Source organism: Chelonoidis abingdonii, chromosome 26, assembly GCF_003597395.2.
Source record: "Chelonoidis abingdonii isolate Lonesome George chromosome 26, CheloAbing_2.0, whole genome shotgun sequence".
NCBI classification, from domain to species: Eukaryota; Metazoa; Chordata; order Testudines; family Testudinidae; genus Chelonoidis; species Chelonoidis abingdonii.
Genome location: NC_133794.1, coordinates 15,850,640 through 15,875,328, shown reverse-complemented (window position 1 = coordinate 15,875,328; position 24,689 = coordinate 15,850,640). Strand labels below are relative to the sequence as shown.

The following is a 24,689-nucleotide window of genomic DNA, read 5'->3' as shown; positions in this document are numbered from 1 at the left end:
CAAGAAAGACAACGCTGGGAGCCTATTCCATAGTAAACTAAAGATTAGCTAAGAAAAGGAAATGAGAGAGATAGAGATGTTAAAGCAGGTGATTTACACGCACATATGAGTCACAGCTTGTAATGCAAAATGGTTGCAGTGAGGTCACAAACTGCCAGTTTCCCAAAAGCCTTTTCAGGGTACCCAGATTGTCTCTGGGGATCTCTGCTTTGCATCTGCTACACTTCCCTGTCACAGTCCAGACAGTCCGGAGATGAGAGATCTTTCCTTGAATCCAGACTTCCAGCCTCTCACAGAAAACAAGCTGTCAGGGTCACAACGCACGAGGGTTTTCCCTCTGACGACAGTGAATGAGGAACACATTTCATAGAATCACAGAATATCAGGGTTGGAAGGGACCTCAGGAGGTATCTAATCCAATCACCTGCTCAAAGCAGAACCAATTCCCAACTAAATCATCCCAGCCTGGGCTTTGTCAAGCCTGACCTTAAAAACCTCTCAGGAAGGAGATTCCACCATCTCCCTAGATAACCCATTCCAGCGCTTCACCATCCTCCTAGTAAAAAAGTTTTTCCTAGTATCCAACCTAAACCTCCCCCACTGCAACTTGAGACCGTTACTCCTTGTTCTGTCATCTTCTACCACTGACAACAGTCTAAATCCATCCTCTTTGGAACCCCCTTTCAGGTAGTTGAAAGCAGCTATCAAATCCCCCCTCATTCTTCTCTTCTGCAAACTAAACAATCCCAGTTCCCTCAGCCTCTTCTCATGTCATGTGCTCCAGCCCCCTAATCATTTTTGTTGCCCTCCGCTGGACTCTTTCCAATTTCTCCACATCCTTCTTGTAGTGTGGGGCCCATAACTGGACACGACTCCAGAAGAGGCCTCTCCAATGTCAAATAGAGGGGAATGATCACATCCCTCGATCTGCTGGCAATGCTCCTACTAATACAGCACAATATGCCATTAGCCTTCTTGGCAACAAGGGCTCACTGTTGACTCATACCCAGCTTCTCATCCATTGTAAATCCTAGGTCCTTTCTGCAGAACTGCTGCCTAGCCATTCGGTCTCTAGTCTGTAGCGGTGCATGGGATTCTTCCATCCTAAGTGCAGGACTCTGCACTTGTCCTTGTTGAACCTCATCAGATTTCTTTTGGCCCAATCCTCTGGAGGCTTTGACCTCTGATCATCATACACAATGACCACTTGGTTTGAAATTAGCACTTTTCTGTTAACGTTTTTTATTAGCATTGCACATGGCTTCTTTCTCGTTTGATGGCTCCTTTGCTGGGTTATTTAGTTACAGGGGAATACTCAATATAAATGTTTGCTACTCCACTACAATGGGATACAGAGATGTGAAAACAATACAAGAAAGATCCCACTGGTTTCCATGAAGTTTGAACAACAGTTACACTCTTATACATTTAACAATCACTCTGATCTACACTGATAACACAAGGAAATTGGCCTGGGGCTCTGGCATGAGCTGGCACCTGCTCTGCCAGCATCACCAATAGGTATGCAAATATGTACAGCCCTTAGGCCCTATGCCTATGGCAATATGGGAGCCCACTCCGGGACCTGGAAGGTGCGCTCATTTGCAATGCGTCAAGGAAGGGGTGGGTGAAGGGAGGCTGGGACCCCGGGCTGCAGCTGTCAGTGGGCAGGGAGTTTGTTCAGCAGGAAAGCCCTGTGCACCTCGCGATAGGCATTGCGGAGCAGGACGTAGGGGAAGCAGGTCTCCAGCATGTCGACCGTCAGGAAGGACGACTCCTCCACAATCTGAAAGCGACACACAGAAGAGCAGCATCAGGGCCCGTCCCACTGCATGTCCCAGTGTATGATCCCACAGAGCAGAGGAACCCCAGGCAAGGCTGCCACATGGGCCTTCTGGAGACCTCTGGGTATTTCATGGGGTGGCCCGCAGCGGGATTGGCAGCAGTAACAGCAATTGCCCTAGAGAAAGCCATATGGCTGGGCAAGTAGACCTCAGGGACTGGGCACCCTAGTGAGCCAGGAATAAAGGACCAGCTGCAGGGAATGTCAGGGGGAAAGGCTGGGCTGGTGGCTAAGGGACTGCCTGGGGACTCAGCAGACCTGGGTTCTACGCGTCACTGCTCTGTGCCTCAGTTTCCCCATCTGTACTAGGGGGTGACCTACAGGAGTGAAGAACGGATAATTCATTAATCTGTGATCCTGCAGGCAATGGGCTAGAGAGGGGAGTGGTGACTTTCCTGAAGTCAGAGAGCAAGGCAATGGCAGTGCACGGGATAGAACCAAGGAGCCCCTTTGCATGGAACAGCTAGGCAGGGGAGACCAGTGTCCATAAGGCTCCAGCTGTGGCAGAAATTCACACTGGCCCTGCAGTAAAAGTGTTTCAGAATGAAAGAGACCAGTGCTGCCCCTGGGGAATGAGGGGCTGGGAGGGGGCTGTAATGGCTGGACGTCAGGGGAAAGCTGGACCATGTCTCCAGGAGGGTCAAGCACAGGGTTGGCATTCAGCAGGGCCTAGGCTGCTCCTTGGATGAGGCCTTCCTCTCCTGAAAGCCCTGGTAGAGCAGGGTGGGCAGACTGGGAGGTGGGCATGGGATCATAACTGACAGCTGCCCCTACCCCCACAGCTCACCTAGCCATCACCTGTGGCTGGGAGATGGGGACGGGGCATCGAGCCAGGGGCAGAACATCTCCCCAGAAGGGACAGGCTGGGTGAGAGCAGTGTCTCCAACACCAGCACTAGGCGGGAGGGGAGAGGGGGCCAGTGGGTTTCCTTCTGTATCTAGCACCTGTGAGTCAGGAGAGACGGGCCCAGCACTCTCTATTCACCAGACAAAGGAGCTAGGGACAGGGGTGTAAGAACAATTTGTATTGGTTCCCCAGCACCCCAGGCCAGGGATGAGCCCAGTGCCTGCACCCACTCTGCTGTCCCTGCTCCCCAGACAATGCTGCATGGGGCGGCCCATCCCTCACAGCCAGCCGGGGGGGGGTGGGGGTTTAAGAGTGGACGTGGCCTGCAGCAGCCACGGAATCCAGCATCCCCTAACGTGACTGTGGAATTTACCTCTCACCAGGCTGCAGCTAGGCACAGAGCCCACGCACTGGGCTCAGCAGCGCTCTCCCCAGACAGGCACAATGAACCCATGCAGCCTCATTCACACTCTCTAGATTGAAACATTTGCATTTAAATTGCTTTGCTGCCAACACCCCTGCTCCCCGAATACCAATCACAGGCAGCAGATGGGGGAACCCTCGCCTTCCCCATACACAGCCGTCTCCTCCCATCAGGGCAGGAATCAATATCCTTCCAGTGCTAATGGAGACAGATAGCTGCCCAGCCTACACGGAAGCTGGGACTGGCTGGCACAAGGGGGTACAGATCTGGTGCCAGTAGGGCAGCTCCAGGGGTGGCAGCTTCCTTCTTAGAGACCCCCCACTCACCGGGCCCCCCCGGCCCCACACACGACAGATGCATTAAACAGGCAGGGAGGGGTCTCTCCCCAGTGGAGAGCAGCTAGGGAGTGGGGGACAGGGAAGGCTGGGTGTGTGCTGTGATCTCAGCCCACTGAAGCAGAGGCTGGACCTGGTTATCAAAACTGGCAGGGACTGAAACCCGGACCTCCTGATAGCAGCTCAGCATCCACACTGTGGGTAAATCCAAGTAAGGGCCAATAGTACCCACAGTTCCAAAACCATCTACCACGGGCCAGTGGCAGGTACACACACCACAGTCCTGGCAGTGTAGGGGCAAGAGGCAGTAGCTGTATGAGCTGTTTCCTGGGCTTTGCCCTGGACGCAGCCTGCCTACTGCCTCCTCTCCAAATGCCCAGGGAAGCCCTGGCCCGGCAGGGTGACTGTGGAATGCACTGACTGAGGGGTGTGGGTACAGTGCCCACCAGTACTGGCCCCAGGGACTACAGCAGCTTTCCTTGTACAGTGACAGAGGCTTGTGTGTGATGCTGGGGGTTCGAACCCCCACTGAGTGCTGGAGCGCTCGCCTACACAGGGGGCTGGGGGAGCAAAGAGACGGGGCTCTGTCCCTCTGTGGGGCCATGCGTTTGCCCCAGAGACAGCGGCTCGGTCCCCAGGAGGGGACAGCAATGGCCCATCACTGGGGCTGGGTGTGAGAACCGTCCTGAAGCAGCTCACCCTGCTCTGCCCCCAGCAGCGCCGGAGCCGCTGGAAAGCCCAGGCTGCAGGGAGACAGCCTGAAACCTACCCCAAGGCTGGCAGGGCCTGGGAAGGGAGCCTGTCTCTGCTCTGCTGACTGCTTTTATCCCCTGCCCTGGGAATGAGAGCTGGGGAGGAGGCAGGTGCGGCTGGAAGCTCTGTGGGAGCCCAGCCTCACCTCCAGTCTGAGAGCAGCTCAGCACCAGACCACCGAAATCCTAGCCAGGCTCCATGGCACCAGGCCCAGAGTGCATGGCGGGGGTCTCTCAGCCCAAGTGTCTGCCGGGGAGGATCTGTCCATCGCCCCCAGCAGCTGCCCCAGCGCGCAGGAGCCTCACCAAGTGCATCAGCAGGGAGATGGATTCTCGGTTCTTGGAGTGAAGCTTGTCAGTCTCTTGTCCCAGCTGCAGGAGGCTCACGGACGCCAGCTGTGAGGAGGGAGAGAGAGATGAGCTCTTGGACTCTGCCTGCGGTGCCTCAGCAGGGTCTCCAGTTAATGAGGGAAGCAAACCCACAGAGGCCCCTGGCCTGCTCTGTTGCTTTTTGGGCCTTGCCTGCACCAGGATCAATGGGACCAAAGAGACGACTGGGCTGGGAGCCCGTCTCTGACACCAGCCTCAGTTGGGCGGGAGGAGCAAGGGGAAAATGCTCCTGGGGTACCTGGCCTGCTGCCAACTGTGCATTGGCCAGATCTGCAAAAGGGCTCAGCTCCCATTGTTCGGGGGCGGTGGGGGAGGTTTCTCCACTGTTCCTAATGGGAGGGATTCATTCTCAGCAGAGGGGGATTCTCCATTGCTTGGGTGGGAGAGGGGGGTACTTATCACTGTTTGCAGTGAGGTGAGGTGGTTCTCCATTATTCACAGGGCAGGAGAAGGAATTTCCATTGTTCTCAGTGCAGGGGGGAGGGGAATTCTCCATTGTTCTCAATGAGGGAGGAGATTTTCCATTGTTCTCTGTGCAGGGAACTGGATTCTCCATTGTTCTCAGTGTGGGGGAGGGGGATTCTCCATTATTTGCAGCAGGGGGAGGGGGAATTCTCCATTGTTCTCAGGGGGAGCTAGGGTGACCAGACAGCAAATGTGAAAAATTGGGACGAGGTGGGGGGTAATAGAAGCCTATATATGAAAAAGACCCAAAAATTGGGACTGTCCCTATAACACCGGGACATCTGGTCACATTAGGGGAGCTGCTGGGTGCTCAGCACTTTTGACAGTCCCTCCCCACCTCTCCAATCCCATTAGCTGAATCTCAGAATGGGGTCAAGCAGGGCCCAAAGAGCGGGGCAGCCAGAGGCTCCCAGACTCGGGGGATGATGACACACACCCAGGTGAAAGGCTGGCTTTGCTTTCCCTAGTGCTGGGCCCAGACTCACACCTTCACCTCCACCCCCCCGTCCACGTGTGAGATACAACTTCCCCCCACCCTGATCCCAGCCAGCCGTGGGTTGGGGGGCAAGCCATGGCCCGGCCTCCTCGGCCCCTCTCTGCCACTCACACACTATCACAATTGCTTCTTCCAGAGACCTGGGCCCTCTGCCAGCTCAACCCCCTGCGACAGCCTGAGAGCTGCGAGGTTAGTGCTGCCATGTGCTGGGCACAGAAGGAAACACAGGTGCACCGGGCTTGCCACACTTGATCAGAGCAGGGTCCCTCTAGCACAGGATCCCACCTCTGGCAGGGGCACCCGCTGCTTCAGAGCAAGGTGTAGCAGCCCCCTAGTGAGCAGTGGTGGACTAACCTTCCTGACCTGCTCAGCCAGTGCATGGTTTGCCCTGAAGCAGGAGATTACAGTCTGAGCCCATGTCTGCACTGCCGGCACCACGACGGTGCTGTAGCCAAGCTGTAGTGGCATATTGTCAACATTTCCTACAGCAAGAGAAGGGCTTTTTCCATTGCACTAGGAGCCCCCTCAGCCCCTCGAGTGATGGTAGCTGCTTGATGGAAACATTCTTTCCTCGACCTGGCTGCATCTCCATTGCGGGGTCGGTCACACACCCCTGAGCACTGCAGCTACAGCAACCCAACTTTTCAGTGTAGAACAGGCCTAAACAGACAGACTGACAGACCCATCTCCACGAGCAAGCACCCCTCTGCTCCATGCTGGGGTAGCTGAGAACAGCGCCTCCTAGTGAGTCGCCCACACCACTGGCCCCAAGCCATGGGGCATGACGGGACCCCCATCCCTGACAGACTCCCAGCTGCAGCGGGCTGTGCGCTGCCCAGGGGGACAGTGCTGATGATCTAACAGGCTCTGTGGTTCTTCATGCCCCCTGTGAAGGGCAACCGGGGCTTGGTACCTGTCCTTACAATTGTTTATCTCTGCAGATGCCCAGATACATCCCATGCCCTGCATCTGTCTCCAGATCTCTGTGCTGGCCAATGAGGGCAGCAGGTCGCGGTGTGCAGCAGCAGGCAGCGAACGGGCATGCAGAGGACAGATGGTTTGCTTTCAGCTGCACTGGCAAACAAGCCCCCCGCAGCTGAGAGCCCAGCGCTGCCTGCCCCTGCAGTGCTCTCACTACCAGCCAGCTGTGAGGCTCTCCAAGGAGCGGCTTCAGCGCCTCCACCAGTGTCCCAGCTTTGCAAAGTGCCTGGATTTCCTCCTGCAGAATTTGCACATTGACGCTGACGTCTGGCCCCCGCCACGTGAGAATATGCCAACGTATCTGATCTCACACGCACCAAGGTCACTTAAGAGCAGCTTCATTGCAGTAAATGGAGATACACCAGAGCAAGCGAGGTCAGGAGCAGGCCTGAGTAACCAGCCCCCCGAGCCATGCCAGTCACTCAGTGGCTCGGGCCTGCCAGACCCTTAGCCTAGGGTAGATGCTCGAGGATACAGCACTGCACTAGGACCCAGGAGACTAGCCCTGTAGTCCTGACTTCCTGCTGGGTTATAGGGTGACCAGACATCCTTTTTTTAAAGGGACAGTCCCATATTTAAGCCTTGCAAGTGTCCTGACTTTTTCTTAAAAATGGGAAAATTGTCCTGTATTTTTTGTCTCCCCCGCCCCCCACCTTCCTCACATCAGCATCGGCAGGTCCTGCTGCTGGCTGGATCCCTGCTCCAGCCACCTGCTCACCAACGTTGAGTGGGGGGTCCAGTGGCCAACAATGGGTGTGTGTGTGTGTGCGAGGCTGGTGGCGGGGCAAAGCTGCAGCACGCAGGGCTGGCTGCTCCCCCTGCCGGTCCGTCGGCTCAGCCCCCGCTGTGCGCCGGCTCTCAGCCAGCAGAGCTCTATCCCCAGTCTTGTTTCTGGCCGACACTGACTCTGCACTGCAAGCTGGGTGGCTGGTGAGTGCGGGCAGGCGCCAGCCGGTTACGTGTCACCTCTGCTGCCCTTTGCATGTTTCCCCTTTCACTGTCCTCTCCCTGCTTTGCCCCTTCACCCCCCTCCACCTCCGCCCAGCTCTGCTGTTCCTGCATAATCCCCCCCCACGGGGCCTGTCTCACTCCCAGCACTGTGCAGAGAACCAGCCCCTGGCCAGAGTGCACAGCTCACCAGCAGTCTGGCTAGCAGGCTCCTTCCTTCCCACACTGCCTCTGGCTGGGCTGGTACCCTGGGAAAGCCCAAGATCTCTGGCCCAGGGCACTGACCAGGAGAAGCCGAGCTCTGCATGTGCCACAGCCCTGCACAGGGCTGGCACGGGGAAGCCTCTCTGCCCCTCAGCTAAGCGCACACACACACACACACGCATGCACACACACACACACACACCCTGCATCTGGAAGCAGCTCCCATCTCTTCCTTCCCGCAGTGCCGAAAGGCTTCTGCTGGCTACATTCTGCTGCGAACCCTGGCAGAAATCTGGGGCGGGAGGGGCATGTCACCCTGCATCCCCCTGCTCCAAGTGTTGCCTTGGGAAGACACACTTCCTATGCGAGAGAGGTGTGTGGGAGTGTGTGTGTGTGTGTGTCACCTCTTCCTGTGTGAACCCTAAAGCCTGAAAGATAAAAAGGTAAATAAAAAGAATCCAGCTATGCAGTATTTCTTTTTAACAGGGGCTCAGTCAACTTGATGTTAATTTGAACGTTTGTACTGCATAGTTCTGATTGATTGCAGCTGAACTCGCTTGAATACGAGTAATTTTACCAGGTGTCCCATATCCAGCAGAGGGAAATATGGTCACCCTACTGACCTTGGGAAAAACTCTCTGCCTTGGATTCCCACCTGTAAAATGGGACTGTGATACTGCCCTCCTTTGCAGAGAGCTGCGAAGGACTGAGACTGAGGTATTATTAGCTGGCAACAGTAGTAGTCTCTTACCCTCTAGGTGGACTGTGGAAACACTAGGGGAAATGCAGTTTCAGTTCCCTGTTCTGCCAGACTTCCTGCATGACTCTGGTACTTGAGATATGTCCACACTGCAGTTAAACACCCACAGCTGGCCTGTGTCAGCTGACATGGGCTACGAGGCTGTTTAACTGCGATGTCAAGCCGGGTGGGTCGCCGAGCCTGTGCTCAAGCATGAGCATGAATATCTACACCACAGTTCAACAGCTCCAGATCCTGAACTCGAGCCAGCTGACACAGGCCAGGCCCGCAGGCATTTAATAACAGTGTGAACATATCCTTAGTCTCTCTGTGCCTCAGTTCCCCAGCCGCATGATGGGGATGCTAGCCCTGCCCTGCCCCCATGGGGTGTGTGGGGATAAATACATTAAAGATTGGGAGATGCCAAGATGTTACAGAAAAGACTAAGCTAGCTCAATGCACAATTTACAAGTCTGTTATACTGTGATGCTTCTTCAGTAGGAAGTGAACTGAGAACTAACAACTCGTTACACATTGTGGGCCATCGGGAGATGCCAGCTTTTGGTTACTACCATCCTAGGCCAGACCAAACCAGCAGCTGATCCCTGAGCTCTCAAAAGGGTTTGTGGCTGCAGGTGAAAGTCCACAGAAAGGACGCCACTGACTTGTTTTGCGATCTCTGACGTTTCTAATCAACAATGAATCAGGTTCACTCCCTAGCTGGCTGTTTTCCCACAGGCCAAAAATAAGTCTGACGCACAAGCCTTTCCAATCCCCCAGTTCCTCCGTCAATCACTCACCGCGAGCTGGGGAAAAAGGCACAGGATTGATTTCCCCTCATGTCTGGCCTTGGGACTCCAGAATTGCATGGAGCAAGGGCTCAAAAGCATGGAAAGCCTGAAACACTCAGAGACAAAAGAACCGGGAGGCACTGGGAACCAGGCAGTGGCTTGTCCCTGGCTAAATTCCCCCAGCTTAATAGATGGGCAGGCAAAGCCCTGCCAAGATTGAGCTGTGCAGATGGGGAGTAAATTGCAATCTTATCCAATATGCCATCGTATTGCTCTCCAAAGGCTCTCGCTTGTTTCTCTTTCCTCGAAAGGAATTTAAATGTCTCTGAAGAGCTCAAACAAGAACTCCCCGGGGAAGGAATCATTGTTTATTGACAGACTCAGCAGCAGCAGCTCCCTGCTATTTTCCCCTGGGCCACGGTTAATTAGCTTCCGTGATAGTACAGCAGCGCCTAGAGACCCAAAGGGCAGGGCTGGACAGGTAAACACCGGGAGACAGCCCCTCTCCAAAGACCTTACAGGGAAGAAAACAGACAAAGGGGCAGAGGCAGGTGAAGTGACTTGTCCAAGGTCACACATCAGGTCAGTAGCAGAGCTAGGATTAGACTACAGCTCTTCCAACATCCTACCCTGGGGCCTTACCCACCAGCCTATGCCAGAGCCTCCAGCCAGCCTTTACCCCGTTCAGGGGGGAACCGGCTGCCCAGCCAGCCCAGCTGGACTTATTTGCATTTTAAATGAAGCCACCAACCACTTTGCACTGCCCAGAAGAGTCCCTTCCCCCGCCAGAGTGACTGGACTGCTCCATGCGCTGGGCCATAAACCTCACTCCGGCTCAACCAGGAATTAGCTCCGGGCAGTGCCATGGCCTGGACTAGGCAGCAGCTCAAACTACATGGTCACAGGCTCCCTTCTGACCTAACACTGACTCTGTGACGCAGAAGCTGAGCCGCCTGGACCTGCCAGATTGGTGCTGATGTCATCGAGAGTTTAGCTGCAGCGAGATTGGGCCCTCCTGTGTCTTGGAAGCTGAGAGAGTCACGGCACCAGGCTCAAACATATTTCAAACTCCTTGGTTCATTGACAGGCTGTCACAAGGAGATTCATAGACTTTAAGGCCAGAAAGGACCATCATGATCATCTCGTCTGACCTCCTGCACATTGCAGGCCACAGAACCTCGCCCCTCGACTCCTGGAATAGGCCCCTAACCTCTGGCTGAGTTACTGATGTCCTCAAATCAGGATGCAATGACTTCAAGTTACAGAGAATCCACCATTTACACTAGTTTACACCTGCAAGTGACCTGTGTCTCATGCTGCAGAGGAAGATGAAAATCCCCACGGCCTCTGCCAATCTGACCTGAGGGGAAATTCCTTCCTGGCCCAAGATACGGTGATTGTAGACCCTGAGCATGTGGGCAAGACCCAGAGCCCACCCCAGCTAGTGTCCCATGACTGGCAATTGGAGATATTTGCTGCTAGCTGTCACAGACTGGCAGTTCCATCATCCTGTATCTGCCAGAAATGTATCAAGCTCAGTCAGCTGGGGGAGGGGGGTGCCCCCACTGAAGGGCTGTGAATAAGAGAAAACCTGATGAGAGATAACAGCATCAAGCTCTGGGCTGACATCAAACACCAGGACCCGGCCGTCCCACTCAGCTGTACCCTTCTCTGCTCAGCCCCCACCGGGCTTCTCTGAAGCCAATCAAAGGTTAGGGGTGCCAGGACCCAGCCTCATGCCTGCAGGGCATTTTGCAGGTGTGATAGTGAGGGTACAAAAGGGGTAGGCAGACCTCATCTGTGCTGAAGATACTCCACCCCCCCCAGCATATACCGCCCCCCACCAGCTCTGATTTTGAGGGATGCTGAGCAGCTTAAACACCAGCTAAAACCAATACGAGCAGTGGATGCTCAGCACCTTCTAGAAATCAGGCCCAGGGGCCTTGAGTTGGAACCCATAAACAGTGCCCCCCCAAGTCATTCTTATAAATGTGGCTGGCAGCTCTAACGCCCCCGGCTGCAAGCCACTGAGATGGGACTTGCCCTAGGCGGGCCATAAGAGCTCGATTTGATGTCCTCAGCTCTCACTGACTTTCAGCCCCTGTCTGCCTCTAGCATCCCAAAGCACTTTGCACATGTCAATGTACACCCACAGCCGGGTCAGTATCACCCCCCTTTTACAGAAAGGAAAAAACAGGGGCCAAGAGAAGGGACTTGCCCAACTCCTGCAATAGGATAAGGAATAGAACCCAGGAGTCCCGACTACCAGGCCCCCAGCTCTAACCAATAGTCCACACTGTGTTCCTCAAAATAGAAGCCCAGAGTCCTGCCTCCCAGACTGCTGCTCTGCCCTGGGCCCACACTCCCTTCAGCGATCGGAGTAGATCCTGACCCCAAGTCACCTTTGGCTAATGACAAGACCCCATGGAGACCTCAAGTACATGAACACCCTGTGTGGATGCAGGGCTGCCCAGAGGGCGGGGGGCAAGTGGGGCAATTTGCCTCGGGCCCCCAGGGACCCCCACGAGAGTTTTTTGGGGCCCCCGGAGCGGGATCCTTCACTCACTCCGGGGACCCCGGAAAACTCTCAAGGGGCCTGGGGCCCCGGAGCTTCTTCCGCTCCAGGTCTTCTGTGGCAATTCGGCGGCAGAGGGTCCTTCCGCTCTGGGACCTGCCACTGAAGTGCCCCGAAGACCCGCGGTGAGGGGTCCTTCCGTTCCAGAACCCACCACTGAAGTGCTGAGTCTTCGGGGCACATCGGCGGCAGGTCCCAGAACAGAAGGGGACCCTGCTGCCGAATTACCACTGAAGACCTGGTCACACTTCAGCAGTGGGTCCCGCTTCGGCGGTAATTCAGCGGCAGGGGGTCCTTCCGCCCCAGAACGGAAGGACACCCCTGCTGGCGAAGACTGGGAGCAGAAGAAGCTCTGGAGGCCCGGGGCCCACGAGAGTTTTCTGGGGCTCCCGGAGCAAGTGAAGGACCCTGCTCCAGGGGCCCCAAAAAACTCTTGTGGGGACCCCTGCAGAGCCCAGGGCCTGGGGCAAAATGCCCCACTTGCCCCCTCCCGGGCAGCCCTGTGCCTAGGAGGGGGTCAATGATGACCCACCTCGTGGGACCCAGGCGGTATTTGCTGTGGTCACTGTGGGTGAGGGTCTCTGGCCAATGCTAGGCAGGAGCTCAGACTGGGTGATCAGAACGGTCCCTTCTGTCCTTAACAGCTGGAATTTACCAGCTGTCAAGCAGGACACTGGAGTAGCTGAATCTCTGGTCATTCCCATGTACCTGGGCTGGACCATTTGGAGAATAAACAAACTGTTTCAGGCACAGCCCACCTAGCAGCGAGAGGCAGCTCTGAATTCACTGAGCACATCATAACCCACATCCTGTGAGCACCAGTTCGGCTGGAGAGAACTATTCAGTTCACCCTTGGGCGCAGTACTCCACTATGCCCTCGGAGGGAGTACTCCCAGCATGCCCTCAGGTGCAGTACTCCAGTACGCCCTCGGGGGGAGTACTCCCAGCATGCCCTCAGGCGCAGTATCCCAGTATGCTCTAGAGCGCAGTACTCCCAGCATGCCCTCAGGTGCAGTACTCCCAGTAGGCTCTAGAGCGCAGTACTCCCAGCATGCACTAGGGCACAGTACTCCAGCATGCCCTTGGGGGCAGTACACCTGGCGCACAAGCCCACTGTGTGGAATGAGACCTGCCCACAGCCTCTCACCAGCAGGAACTCCTTGAGGTGTGTCTCGATGTTCTTGCCGTGGATGGTGAAGAGCGCGGCAGACACGTGGATGATGGCTTTGGCCAGGCAGTGGATATTGTTGCTGTAACCTGCGGGGAGAAGGAGACAGGGGGCTTGGTACTCACAGAGCACTAAACTGCGGCTTGGCAGAGAGGCTGTGCTTGTCTCCTTACAGCACCTCCAGTACCCTGAGTGATCAACAGCGCGCTGGGTGCTGCACTGCTCCAAAGACACCACCCCTGTCTCTAAGGGCCTGATCCTGGGGGCACTTACACATGTGCATCTCAACCTCACTGAAGTCACTGGGGTGACTCCAGTGCTTACGGTCTGAGGAGGTATTGGCAGCAGAGCTAGGAAAGTATTAATGCCATTGACATGGCACTGGGGAGACCGCCTCCGGAATACTGAGTGCAGCTGTGGCCACTCTCGCTGATGGGAACAAGATGCAGAGAAGGGCTTCTAGGATGGCCAGGGATGGTGAGCGGATCTTACAGAGGAGACTGGCTTGGCCTAGCAAATGAGGTGGAGAGGGAGGGGGCCGCTCTCTGCAAACCCTTCGGGGGGAAATGCCAGGGAGGACAAGACTGGCATAGGAACCCCTGGGGTCGGGGATAAACTGGCCAGGGATAAACGGAGGCTGGAAATGAGAAGCAGGTTTCTAACTGTCAGAGGAAGGAGGTTTGGGTTGGAAGATGGAGCTTGAGATGTTTAGGAAGGGGATGCTCTGACGCGGCTACTGGCAATAGCAGGGGTTGGGACGCGAGGGTCCTTCCAGTCCTGTGTTCCTGGGGCAGGATCAGGGTCTAATGCTGCGAACTCCCCTGCGTGTCACTGATATGACCTGCGCAAGCAGCCCTGTCCCAGCAGGGAGACTTGGACCTTTTTCTTTGTTCGTTTCTGTATTTTTCTTGACAAATGACTTACGGAAATAATTAAACATGTCAGCTGGGGCAGGTTCCCTTGAAATGTGAGCCAGGGTGTGTTCAACAGCTCCGGGACCTCACTGAGCCTTTCCACTAATGCAGGTTGAGGCTGAGTGCGGAACAACACGTGAAACAAGGGCCCGTTTCCTGGGAGTGTGTGTTTTGTAACAAGAACTTCCACAAACTGCCCTGTAGCCTGAACGTTCCCCCCAGCCCCAGGGCCATTCACCCAGGAAAGCAGTGTGGTGGCCTGGGATGCCCCCTGCAGGGCAGGATGGGGATCTAGTCATGGAGCAGTGACAACAAAAGCGCTGACGGTGCCACTGGGCCATTAATCGGCATGTGTGGCGGGCGAACAGATTCCGGTGTTTGGAAAACAGCCCGTCCCGGCCTCTTACCGTCCATCTCGATGCTGTACACGGAGAAGGGGTCGGAGGCGAGGAGCGGGAGAGATACAGCCACGAAGACCAGCAGCAAACAGGCTGACTTGTACTCCTCCTCAGGGGATGAACTGTCTATCAGGCAGAGAGGGAGAAGATGCACAACTAGAGATTTCAGTAATAAGCTCGGTTTATGCTCTCCATTCTTCTCTCCGGCTTGGCTACTGGACAGACTGACAAATACATATATATAGAAAATCACCCAGCGGCTGTGACAGGCCAGTAAATTATCTGATAGATGGAGCCAGGTCCCTGCTGCTCTGGAGCTTTGAGTTTTGGTGAACAGAACTGACACTGCTCAGATTCGCTTGAAGCTGCATATGTATCATGGAAAAAACTACCAAAGTGGTGGGGGAAGGGAGAGCTCCCTTGGGTGTCTCAGGGTGGTGGGCGACGTACAGACAGCCGGGGGACCAGAGCCACGGGAATCCCAGCTGTGTCCCTGGAACATCCCTGGATCAGCTGTGGCACCTGTGACAATGCTACGTGTGTTATTAAGGTGTATGTGTCATCCCTGCCCAAATCTTTACTGGTTTCGCTCGTTGCATGGAGGCAGCTACTGCAGAATTAGCGACGGGTTCTGCCGCCGGCACCAGATGCTTCAGGGTAAGGCAATTCCCCCTTATTATGGGCTTCTGCTAATAACAAGCCCTTAATGAAGAGAACCCAAAGGTCACTATCATCGTTTCCATTTTACAGAGGGGAAACGGAGGCACAGAGCAGGGCAGTGACTTGCTCAAGGTCACCTTAGGACTTGTATCGTCAAAGCACTTGGCTAACTAAGACCTGGTCCTCACTGGAAAGTGTCCTGTTTTGGGTCTGTCAGGCGTGGGGGGGGATATTGTATTGATATAGTCACATTGGCACCAGCCTTAGTGGGGGGAATAGCTGTACTGGCATAAAGCCTCTTTAAACTGAAATAACGGCATTCATGCTGGGTGGAAATGTACTGCTTTGACTAGACTGGGAGAGTTAAAACGCTACCACTTTCTAGTGTAGACAGGGCCTACCCCCTCCAGAGCCTCTCCTTTGTGGAAGCTGAGTATTGTTCCAGACACAAATGTCTCTAGCGTCATGTGTGTGAGCTGGGACAGAAGCGTGGGTCACAATTCACAATCACATGTTAAAACACGACTGAATGTGCGAGTGCAGCCAGAACCCAGGGCGGTGTCAGCGCTGGGAGACTGGGCTAGAGGGACCCTGCTGTGACCTGGCCTGGCAGCTCCCATCCTGGCTCTTACCTGTCTTCAGGTTGGAAAGTGCAGTCACCAGCGCTGGGTCAATGTCGCATGCGATCCCGGCAGCCGTGGCCAGCTCGAAGATGCTCAAGGTGACCTGGGGGAAAGGCCAGGAGAAGGGAGGGTGTCAGCAAGGCTGGAGAGCTCCCAGGCTCCCTCGCTTCAACTCCATGTAATGAACCAGCTGCATGTTTATGGGGAAAACACAGCAGCTGCTGTGAGTGCCTGGTCAGCAGGCCGTGGGCAGCTATCAGCCAGGGAGAAAGAAGCCCCTTCTGCCACATATTGGCACAGCCTCCTGCAACATGCTAGCAGGGGCCAGACAGACTTTTTGTTCCCCTGGGAGCGTCTCCCTTCCTTGCAGAGGAGCTGGGGGCCCAGAGCCCACTGGGATGTGGACACTGGAATGTGTGAGGCACCAGAGGGTGAAGCAAATGGAGCCTGGTGGGGATCAGAAACCCTATTGCAGGAGGCTGTGGGGCAGTAGTCAGGACTTTCTCCCTGGAAACATGCAGAACACAGTGGAAAGGAGCAGCAAGCTGGGACCAGCTGCTGAGAGTGCTGCTCTCTGGGGTGTCCCGCAGCACAGCAGGGAGTTACTGGACCCAAACTGTGGCAGAAGTAGCTTGATATTAGCCCCTGCTACAAGCCCCTAGTTTAGACACGATTTACACCAGTGCAGCTGGTTGGACGGCCGCATCACAAAGGGCTGCCCCCCAAGTATGGACCTAAGGTTTCAAACAGGAGCGTAGCTCCCCCATTGCACCTCCTGTGCTACCACACTGCTATTTTTAGTGTCCTAGCTCGTAGAAAGCTAGCACATGTAGATATCCCTGAGCTGGGAATTATGCTTTGCAGCAGCCATGCAGAGACCCCGAGGAGTGGATTAAAGCTAAGGTACTTGAGACACGCGCCTGCCCCAGGTCTGACTTTGCCATGCCCTGTGTCCAGCCTGGAGCTTGTGCCTGGCCTGACCGCACTGTGCCCTGCATCCAGCCGGAAACCCGTGCCAGGTCTGACCGCGCTGTGCCTTGTGCCAGCCAGGAACCTGTGCCTGGTCTGACCGCGCCGTGCCCTGTGTCCAGCCGAGAACCTGCGCCTGGCCTGACAGCACCGTGCCCTGTGTCCAGCCTGGAGCCTGCACCTAGTCTGACCGCGCCGTGACCTGTGTCCAGCCTGGAGCCTGCGCCTAGTCTGACTGTGCAGTGCATAGCTAGCAATGGTTGCATTTACACAGACTCTGCCATTGGAAGAAGCTGCTGTGAAAATGGCCCTGAGATCTCCACAGGAAGGTGCGTCTCATCACAGGTGAGTGCCACTTTGGGGGAGGGGTACATCAGCGAGCAGATTGTTCTCCCACCTCCATCAAGTCCAGTGTCAGAGAAGTCCCATCCCCATCACAGCATCAGTATGACACAGACCGAGCCAGGCAGGTATGTCACCCCGATGTCCAACATCTGCTCAATATCTCCCCAAGGGGGATTGTGTGTGGTCTCTGCAAAAGCTAGGCCAGCTGAGGGCCGTGGCTACTGCCAGATGTTCGTACAGGAAACAGTTTGTGAGAGATGCAAAATGTAGACTGTTAGGTTGCAAAACTGCTGCAATGAAACCTGCCACCTGAGGTGAGGGGTGTCTCGGGGCTAACACCATCCAGGCTGAGAGCACTGGACACCCGTGCAGACAGCCCTTGGCTCACTGGCTCTGCAAGGTGAAGACATCAGCATTTACAAAACCCATCCAACCCAGGAGAATGTTCTGGGCAGAGAGACAATCGGAAGAGCCTGTAACTGTACTAGAGCAGCCAAAACGGCACGAGGTGTTATCCACTGCGCAGGAGAAACTGCCAGCGGCCGTGTAAGGTGGAGCCCAGCTCTCTGAACTGGACGAGCGCCACAAGCGGAAGAGAGACCGTATTAGGATGTCACTCGTTAACACACACTGGCTGTGGATTGCATTCCAGTGTTTCTTTTAGCGGTAACCTTGTTTCCAAATCCTTGGACTTGCTTTTAGCTGAATCTGTCTCAAGCTCTGTTAAATAAACTTTCATTTGCTTTTACTAGACCCCCCTCTAAGTGCCCTGTGCTACCCAGAGTATTGAACTGAGGTGAGACCCGCGCCCTGGACCCTGTTTCCACGGAGGCAGAGAACCAGTGTACGCTGCGGGTGTCTGGAGGACAAGGGACTGGGCACTCAAATGTAACAAGGTGGAGTGTCAGCTGCCAGCCTCGGAAGGAAAGAGCAAGGTGTTGCCAGCAGCTGGTGGCTGGGGACCATTTCTGCCCATGGGCACAGACAGGGCTTTCTCCGCTGAGCAGGTTAGTGATTGCCCTTGGATACCTCAGGTAACCCCCAAGTGTCACAATTAGCTGGCCCCCGAGCCCCAGAGAGACCCCTTTATTCCTCAGGAGGGCAAGGGCTGAGGCTGGGAGATAAGAGCCTTAGCACCGAGCATCTTAAGCCCAAGTTGTGTTTGCCGCTGGATGGCGCCACCCTCCCCGGCACTCTGACCCAACAGTGCCCTGAATGCCCCCCACGGGCAGCTCCAAGCTCTTGGGATTGTGCTTAGGGAGCAGAGTGATCGAATCCACAGCCCCAAGCGAGTAACCAGGCTCGCTGCTGGCTGCTCCAACAGCCACCAAGCTCTGTTACTCTAGAGAAGGGATTTGGGGCTGGAAAGACAGTGACGTTAGGAGCTCAGGAGCTGGCCCCGGGTCTGGACAGAGCACCAGGATATAGCTCCCTATAGGGACTGCCAGAGCGGATCAGACCTGGGCCTCCAGCAGCGGCACCAGCTGCTTCAGGAGAAAGTACGGGGAATCCCTGGGGGAGATCAGGGCATAACCTGCTCATAGGGCATGGATGGGCAAACTTTTTGGCCCAAGGGCCACGTCTGGGAATAGAGATTGTATGGTGGGCCATGAATGCTCACAAAACTGGGGTTGGGGTGTGGGAGGGCATGAGGGCTCCGGTTGGGGGTGCAGGCTTTGGGATGGGGCCAGAAATGAGGAGTTCAGGGTGTAGGAGGGGGCTCTGGGCTGGAGCGGGAGAGTCGGAGGGCTGGAGGGGGAGTCAGGGCTCCGGTTGGGGGTGCGGGCTCTGGGGTGGGACTGGGGATGAGGAGTTTGGGATGTAGGAGGGTGTTCCGGGCTGGGACCGAGGGCTTCAGAGAGCAGGAGGGGAATCAGGGCTGGGGCAGGGGGGTTGTGTGCGGGACAGGGTGCAGGCTCTGGAGTGGTGCTGGGGATGAGGGGTTTAGGGTTCAGGAGGATGCTCCAGGCTGGAATTGAAGAGTTTTGAGGGCAGGAGGGGGATCAGTGGCTGGGCAGGGGTTGGGGGTGGAAGAGCTGAGGAGTGCAGACTCCAGGCAGTGCTTACCTCAAGCGGCTCCCAGAATCAGAGCATTGTCTTCTTGGTCCTATGCAGAAGCACAGCCAAGCACCTCTGCGCTGCTGCGTCTGCAGGCACCACCACTGCAGCTCCATTGGCTGAAGTTCAGCCAATGGGACTGTGGGGGCGTGCACTTGGGGTGGGGGCAGCGTGCAGAGTGGAGTCCCATGGCTGCCCCTACATGTAGGAGCTGGAGCGGAGGTCATGCCGCTGCTTCCGGGAACCATGTGGAGCAGCCCCAACTCTGCTCCACAGCTGGAGCACCAGAGCAGTGCAAGCCCCAGAGCCCACTCCAACGGAGCTCGGGGCTGGATTAAAATGGCTGGCGGGCTGATCGCCTGCGGGCCATAGTTGCCCACCCCTGTCATAACGGCAATCCTTCCAGATCCTATTAGTGGTTGTTTTATGCAGGAGGCTTGATAGCCCTTCGACACCTAATGGCCACTCTGTGCAGTGGGGCATGTTCTCACTATCCATACAAACATGTGCTCTTTGCTGGACCCTGCTGAATTCTTGGGCTTCATTGACACCCTGTGGCAGGGAGTTCCACAGGCTAAATGGCAGACATATAAGAATATTGCCTGGCTCAGTTTAAACGTGTTTCAGTTTTGCTCCTAGTGCCACCTCGTTCTGATGTTGAGGTCCATGCATGGTGTTTTACTCCGAACCATGGCTCTTGTATTCCTCTTTCCAAGCAGCTCCCCTCTCTTCTAATGTCTTCCACAGCATCCTTTGCACTGAGAGTCTTCCTGCCTGGGCCACTGGCACAGAGGATTCTGCCCTGGCTGCAGCCTGCTCTGGGAGCTCCTGCCTGGTCAGCACTGAGCTCTCTGATGGGTAGCAGCGGGGCCACGGGCTGCTCAGCACTGGCACAGCAGCTCTGCACCCTGTAGCAGGAGCTCTCTCTCAGCACTGGTCTAAAGATGCTGACAGCTTGCACTGTGCCACCACTCTCCGCCTGCACGGTCTAGGACTGCCTTGGCACTTTGCAGCTCCGGCATTAGCAGTGTTCCCATCCTTCCTCTAGTCTGGAAGGCGAGCAGCAGGTTGGCTGCTGGCCAGCTCCAGCTGGTGGCTTTGTAATGGCAGCCACTCCGCTGGGCTGTTTGACTGCCCAGTCCTCAGTGCTTGACAGTCAAGGGGCTGCTGCAATTACTGCACCTACAAAGTTACCCTAAGCTAATGATTCATAAGATGTTACAATACCAGGAAATAGGTCCAGGGTGTTTATACAATGAATGTTGCAACAGAAACACAAACAAACCAGTGCCGCGTGTAAATCAAGGCTGTCAGGAGATCAGACTTGGTGAACAAGCAAAGGTGAGAGCAAAGTTTATCATGCAAGCCTGGCCTTACAGAAATGGATTTCGTTGTGGACAAAAATAATGAGTAAACATATTCACCAACTTGTACTCTTTTTGGGGCTCTTAAAAAGAGACTTTGAAAAAAAAAAAAATCTTCCCAGCTCCTCCCCTGCCTGCAGCTCTGCAACTCAGCTAAGCTCTCTTGGGAAGGCGACTGGCCCTGCTTTGTTTCTACCTGTGAGTGCTGAAGTCATCCCTTACCTGACATCCAGCCCTCAGCCCGCAAGCGGGATAGCTAATTACAGCACCGCAAAGGCATGTAATTCTGCATTGTATTCCCTTCCTTCTTGGGTTATTTCTGCCTCACAGTGTCTCGCCATCCTAGCTCACTCTCTCGGCTTTTCTTTGAATCTGAAGTCAGCTTACTGCATTCGTCAAACTGCCTTGCCTAAAGGAAAGGATCCAACCCGAAGACAGCCCTGACCAGATTGTATAACCAGGCTCCAAGCAGTAGGTGTCCATGGTCAACTTGCCAGCCAAGCCTCCCACTTGTATAACCAGCAGTCCAGTGTTCCAAAAACATCAGCAAAGCTGCATTTATCCATCTTTTCTATCCCGTTTCTCCTCCACCTTGGTCTGTCTGTTAGAACAACCACATGAGTTCCCCTCACATCTGACCTGCGAGTAAAATTAACCTTTCTCTTTTTATTGAAGAAAGATTGTTCTGAAAATAGGAGACTGATTTTGACCCCAGAAGAGAGAGGCTGTGGCGGATCTGACTTGTTCATTTTGCATAATCACTCAACCACAGTTTCAATGGAAACGCTGGCTTTGATTTCTTGTTCTTTCATGTGTTTAATCATACGTGAATGCATGCTCCTGGGTATGCCCAATCGCCGCTGAAGCTAGCTCATGCTGTTTAATGCTGGACAGTGACGGGGTTAAAGCCCCTTTCACTCTTCAGGCCTTTGAGAACAAAATCCGTACAACAGTCGGGGATAGTGAGGGCAAGGAGCCCTAAGACAAGGTGAGCCTACACGTCCCCTAGAGACAGGCTGTGAGGGTCAAGCCCTAGGCTGTCACAAGCTGACAGGCTCTTAAGGGGAGACAAGGCAGCTGCACTTAGACTGATTAGCTGATTCCAGCGTGAAAGTAATAGCTTACAGGACCTACTGGTAACTGCTGAGTCCTTGAGGGGGTGTGCCTCATCAGAAGAGGCGTGGCCTTCCAAGATTTTAAGGCCTGGCACGGCTTGGCTGGAAACACAGGCCTAAATCAACCAGGGGCTTCGCTCCCAGCTCAAAGTGGTGCGGAGTCCTGGGCTCGAGGGGCAAACAAGGCTCGGGCCTCTGGCTCCGGGGAACCCAGCTTGCGGGGCTGGGCAGGGATTAAAGGCGCCAGACGCTCTCCTTGAGGGAGCTTGGCCTTTAAATCCTGACCCCAGCCCAGCCGCCAGAGCCGTGGCGGGGATTCAAAGGGCTCTGGGCTGCCCGCAGCCGCAGGGAGCTTTGAGTCCTTTAAATCCCAGTCCCTGCCTGGCCACCGGAGCTGCGGCGGGGATTCAAAGGGCTCTGGGCTGCCCGCAGCCGCAGGGAGCTCTGAGCCCTTTAAATCTCAGCTGACACCGGGATTCAAAGGGCTCTGGGCTGCCCACAGCTGCGGGGAGCTCTGAGCCCTTTAAATCTCAGCCCCTGCCCAGCTGCTGGAGCTGTGGCTGGGATTTAAAGGGCTCTGGGCTGCCCGCAGCCACGGGGAGCTCTGAGCCCGGACTGGCTTACTTTCACCTCTGGCTGCTTCCCAGCAGAGACCTGGTCCATATAAAGGGCTCAGCTCAGGGAGAGACTCAAAGGAGCAGGCAGGCTGCTCTGTACAGAAAGACTCACCTTAGCTCCTAGCTGGAGAGTCTGGTGAGTGTGGAGCTGCAGAGAGCAGCCCATGGGAGCTGGCCAGGGTTCCAGGGAGAGCAGCTCTGGGAGTCTGTGCACTGTCCGGGTGTGTCTGTGCTGTGTCTGGGAGTAAGCGACTCTTCTTGCTGCTTCCTGGTGCCTCCAGCATGACCCTGCCTTTCCTGCTGCTCCATTCCCTTACTCAAAAGAAACCCACCGAGAACAACAAACCACAGCCTTTTCTTTACCTTGAGCCTCTGGGTATCTACGTGAACTGTATATAAGTGCCTGGAGCATGACCCTTAGCTAACCAGCAAACTCAGTATAGATCCGGCCAACTATGCCACTGTGACGCTCCCCAGCAGTACCCAGACCCTTCACTACCACTTGCTCTTAGCGTGAGAGTCTTGTCTGTGCCTGCTGTGGATCAGCTCCGTGACTCCACCAGCCTCTGACAGCACAAGCCCAGCCTCCCAGGCCTGTCCCGGCCTCGTCCTCTCTGTACAGGTCAGCGATAGGCATATACCAGCCCTGAGTCCTCTGAGCATCCCTCTGGAGGGCTCAGCCCCAATCCAGAACAATCACAGAACCCTCTGAGTCTGCTCCCCAAGGAACAGTGCACACCAGCAAAGTGGTCTGAACTCAGGATCACCACTCTGCTTAACACACCGCACTTAGCTACAGCCACAGTGAAAACAAGAACGAGTTTATTATCAGAGACTCCAGTGGCAGTAGGTACGAGGACTGGAAACACAGGATTACACATTTAACTTTCTAGAGCCTCAACTTAACCCACAAGACAGGCTGTCTCCTGCAGCCAAGTTTACCTCCAGGCCTTTTCAACCAGCATGGCTGGGACCCCCCTTCATCAGATCGACCCTGCTGGCAGCATCTTGTCACCAGAAATACCAGAGCAGAACTCTGATCTTCTCCTGAAAACAGGCCCCCATCCCCCACTGTCTACCTCTTCCTGTTCCTTTGCTTCTGAAATCTCTGCGAGCTTTTCATTAGCATTTGCCTCACTTCACTAAGAGACTTCTGGTGTGACATACACAATGCACCAGGGCGACAGGGTCTCCCACTTCCTGTCTGGAGGAGTTTGTCTCCAAGCATGACTGACCGGCTTTTAACAATAATGCTGAGAGCATATAATTTTCAGCATATACCCAGAACTCCTCACATATTTTCTGCACGTACGTCTCGTAATGATTGATGTGTGTGACAGGCTGTAAGCAGACACCTTACATGGCTTTCTTTTGGTGATCTCAGGGCAACCTTGTCCCTCTATGTCCCCCTCTGCCAGCTGGCACCAAGAGGTCCTTGGGCCACAGGGGCGGAGGGCAGGGTGGTTTCTTCTCCAGGAAGGGGAGTGTTGTGGACACACTGAGATAACGGTTATTTATCACTTATGTTACAACAGTACCTAGAGGCTCAGTCAAGACCAGGGCACCAGGTGCTGCACAGATGAACGAATGCGAATCGCTGCCCCGAGGATTTTGTGGGCTAAGGAGGGACCTAGTGGCACTAACAGCACACACCAGCTCTGCACTCTATCTGTGGCCAGGTAGCAATGTGAGGGCAGCTCTCCACCAGTCTAATAAGCACCAGCTTTCAGTCTCCTATCTGCATCATTGCAGAGCGGGGCGCCGGGGGCGATTCAAAGCAGGATGAGCTGCTGGCTTTATGGATCTGCTCAGGGAATGGAGGGTGGAGGGGACTGTGGGGAATCAGGCTAAGGACGGCAGGGTCTCTCTGAGCTTGTGATATGATAGTAGGTAGTGAGAAGTCGAGACTAAGCTGTGCAGGGTGGAGGGGGGAAGGATTTGCCAGGGTGAGGGTAGACGTCTGTGTTGGAAGAGGGGTGGCCAAGGGAGGGGTGCCGTGGCCTGGGCAACGACCCAGGCAGATGACCTTAGCAGCAGCATTCCAAATGGACGGGGGAGTGTAGGGGAACTGCAGGTATCCAGGCCAGAAGTGGCATGTGGTAGCTGCGGCATTAGGGGAGAGTTCTGGCCAGGTGGGCAGAGAAGGAAGGTCACAGCTTGGCAATGCTGCAGCGAGACATGAGATGACACAGGAAACGCTGGTCACACATGGGGGAGGGTGAATGGCATAATCTGAACCTGGTCCACAGCAGCTCTATCTGACAGCATGAGCCTTCTCACCTTGTGTGAGAAAACAGCTGGCAGGGAGATGCCTGAAGCTAGTTCTGTCCATGCAACATGTGAGTTACCTGCAGCACCACCACAATGGACACCAGGCAACTCTACCTAGGCAACTATCCAGCTCCTCATCCTTATATGGAGCACCTGCTTAACAGCCTGTCCTCCCATCCTCCGTGAGGAGGGAACTCTCTGTTCCACACAGAGGCACAGGATGAATTAAGTGCCTTGCATAAGGTCACGTACACAGAGTCTATGGCTAAACTGGGAATTAGACCCAGATCTCTCAAATCTTAGTCCAAAGCCTTAACCACATAGCTACCCTCCTCCATCCCCCAGGAAACGGTCATTTCACTGCAGCACAATCCCCAGACAAATCCCTTGACAGGTTA

At 55.1% G+C, this 24,689-nt stretch overlaps 1 protein-coding gene across 3 annotated transcripts in view; it reads right to left on the bottom strand.

The window, feature by feature from the left end:
* Window positions 1-1,222: 1,222 nt before the first annotated feature.
* The window catches only part of NCKAP1L (NCK associated protein 1 like), an 83,511-nt gene continuing 60,044 nt past the window's right edge, over window positions 1,223-24,689 (bottom strand). For 2 of the 3 annotated variants that reach the window (XM_032781184.2, XM_075061047.1), the window contains 5 exons: window positions 15,562-15,655; window positions 14,279-14,395; window positions 12,937-13,046; window positions 4,507-4,596; window positions 1,223-1,786 (listed from right to left, as the gene is read on the bottom strand). In XM_032781184.2, the coding sequence (XP_032637075.1) occupies window positions 1,661-1,786; window positions 4,507-4,596; window positions 12,937-13,046; window positions 14,279-14,395; window positions 15,562-15,655 (537 nt within the window). In that variant the 3' untranslated portion in view covers window positions 1,223-1,660. The remainder of the gene's footprint in view (window positions 1,787-4,506; window positions 4,597-12,936; window positions 13,047-14,278; window positions 14,396-15,561; window positions 15,656-24,689) is intronic. The other variant, XM_032781186.2, reaches the window with a different exon arrangement.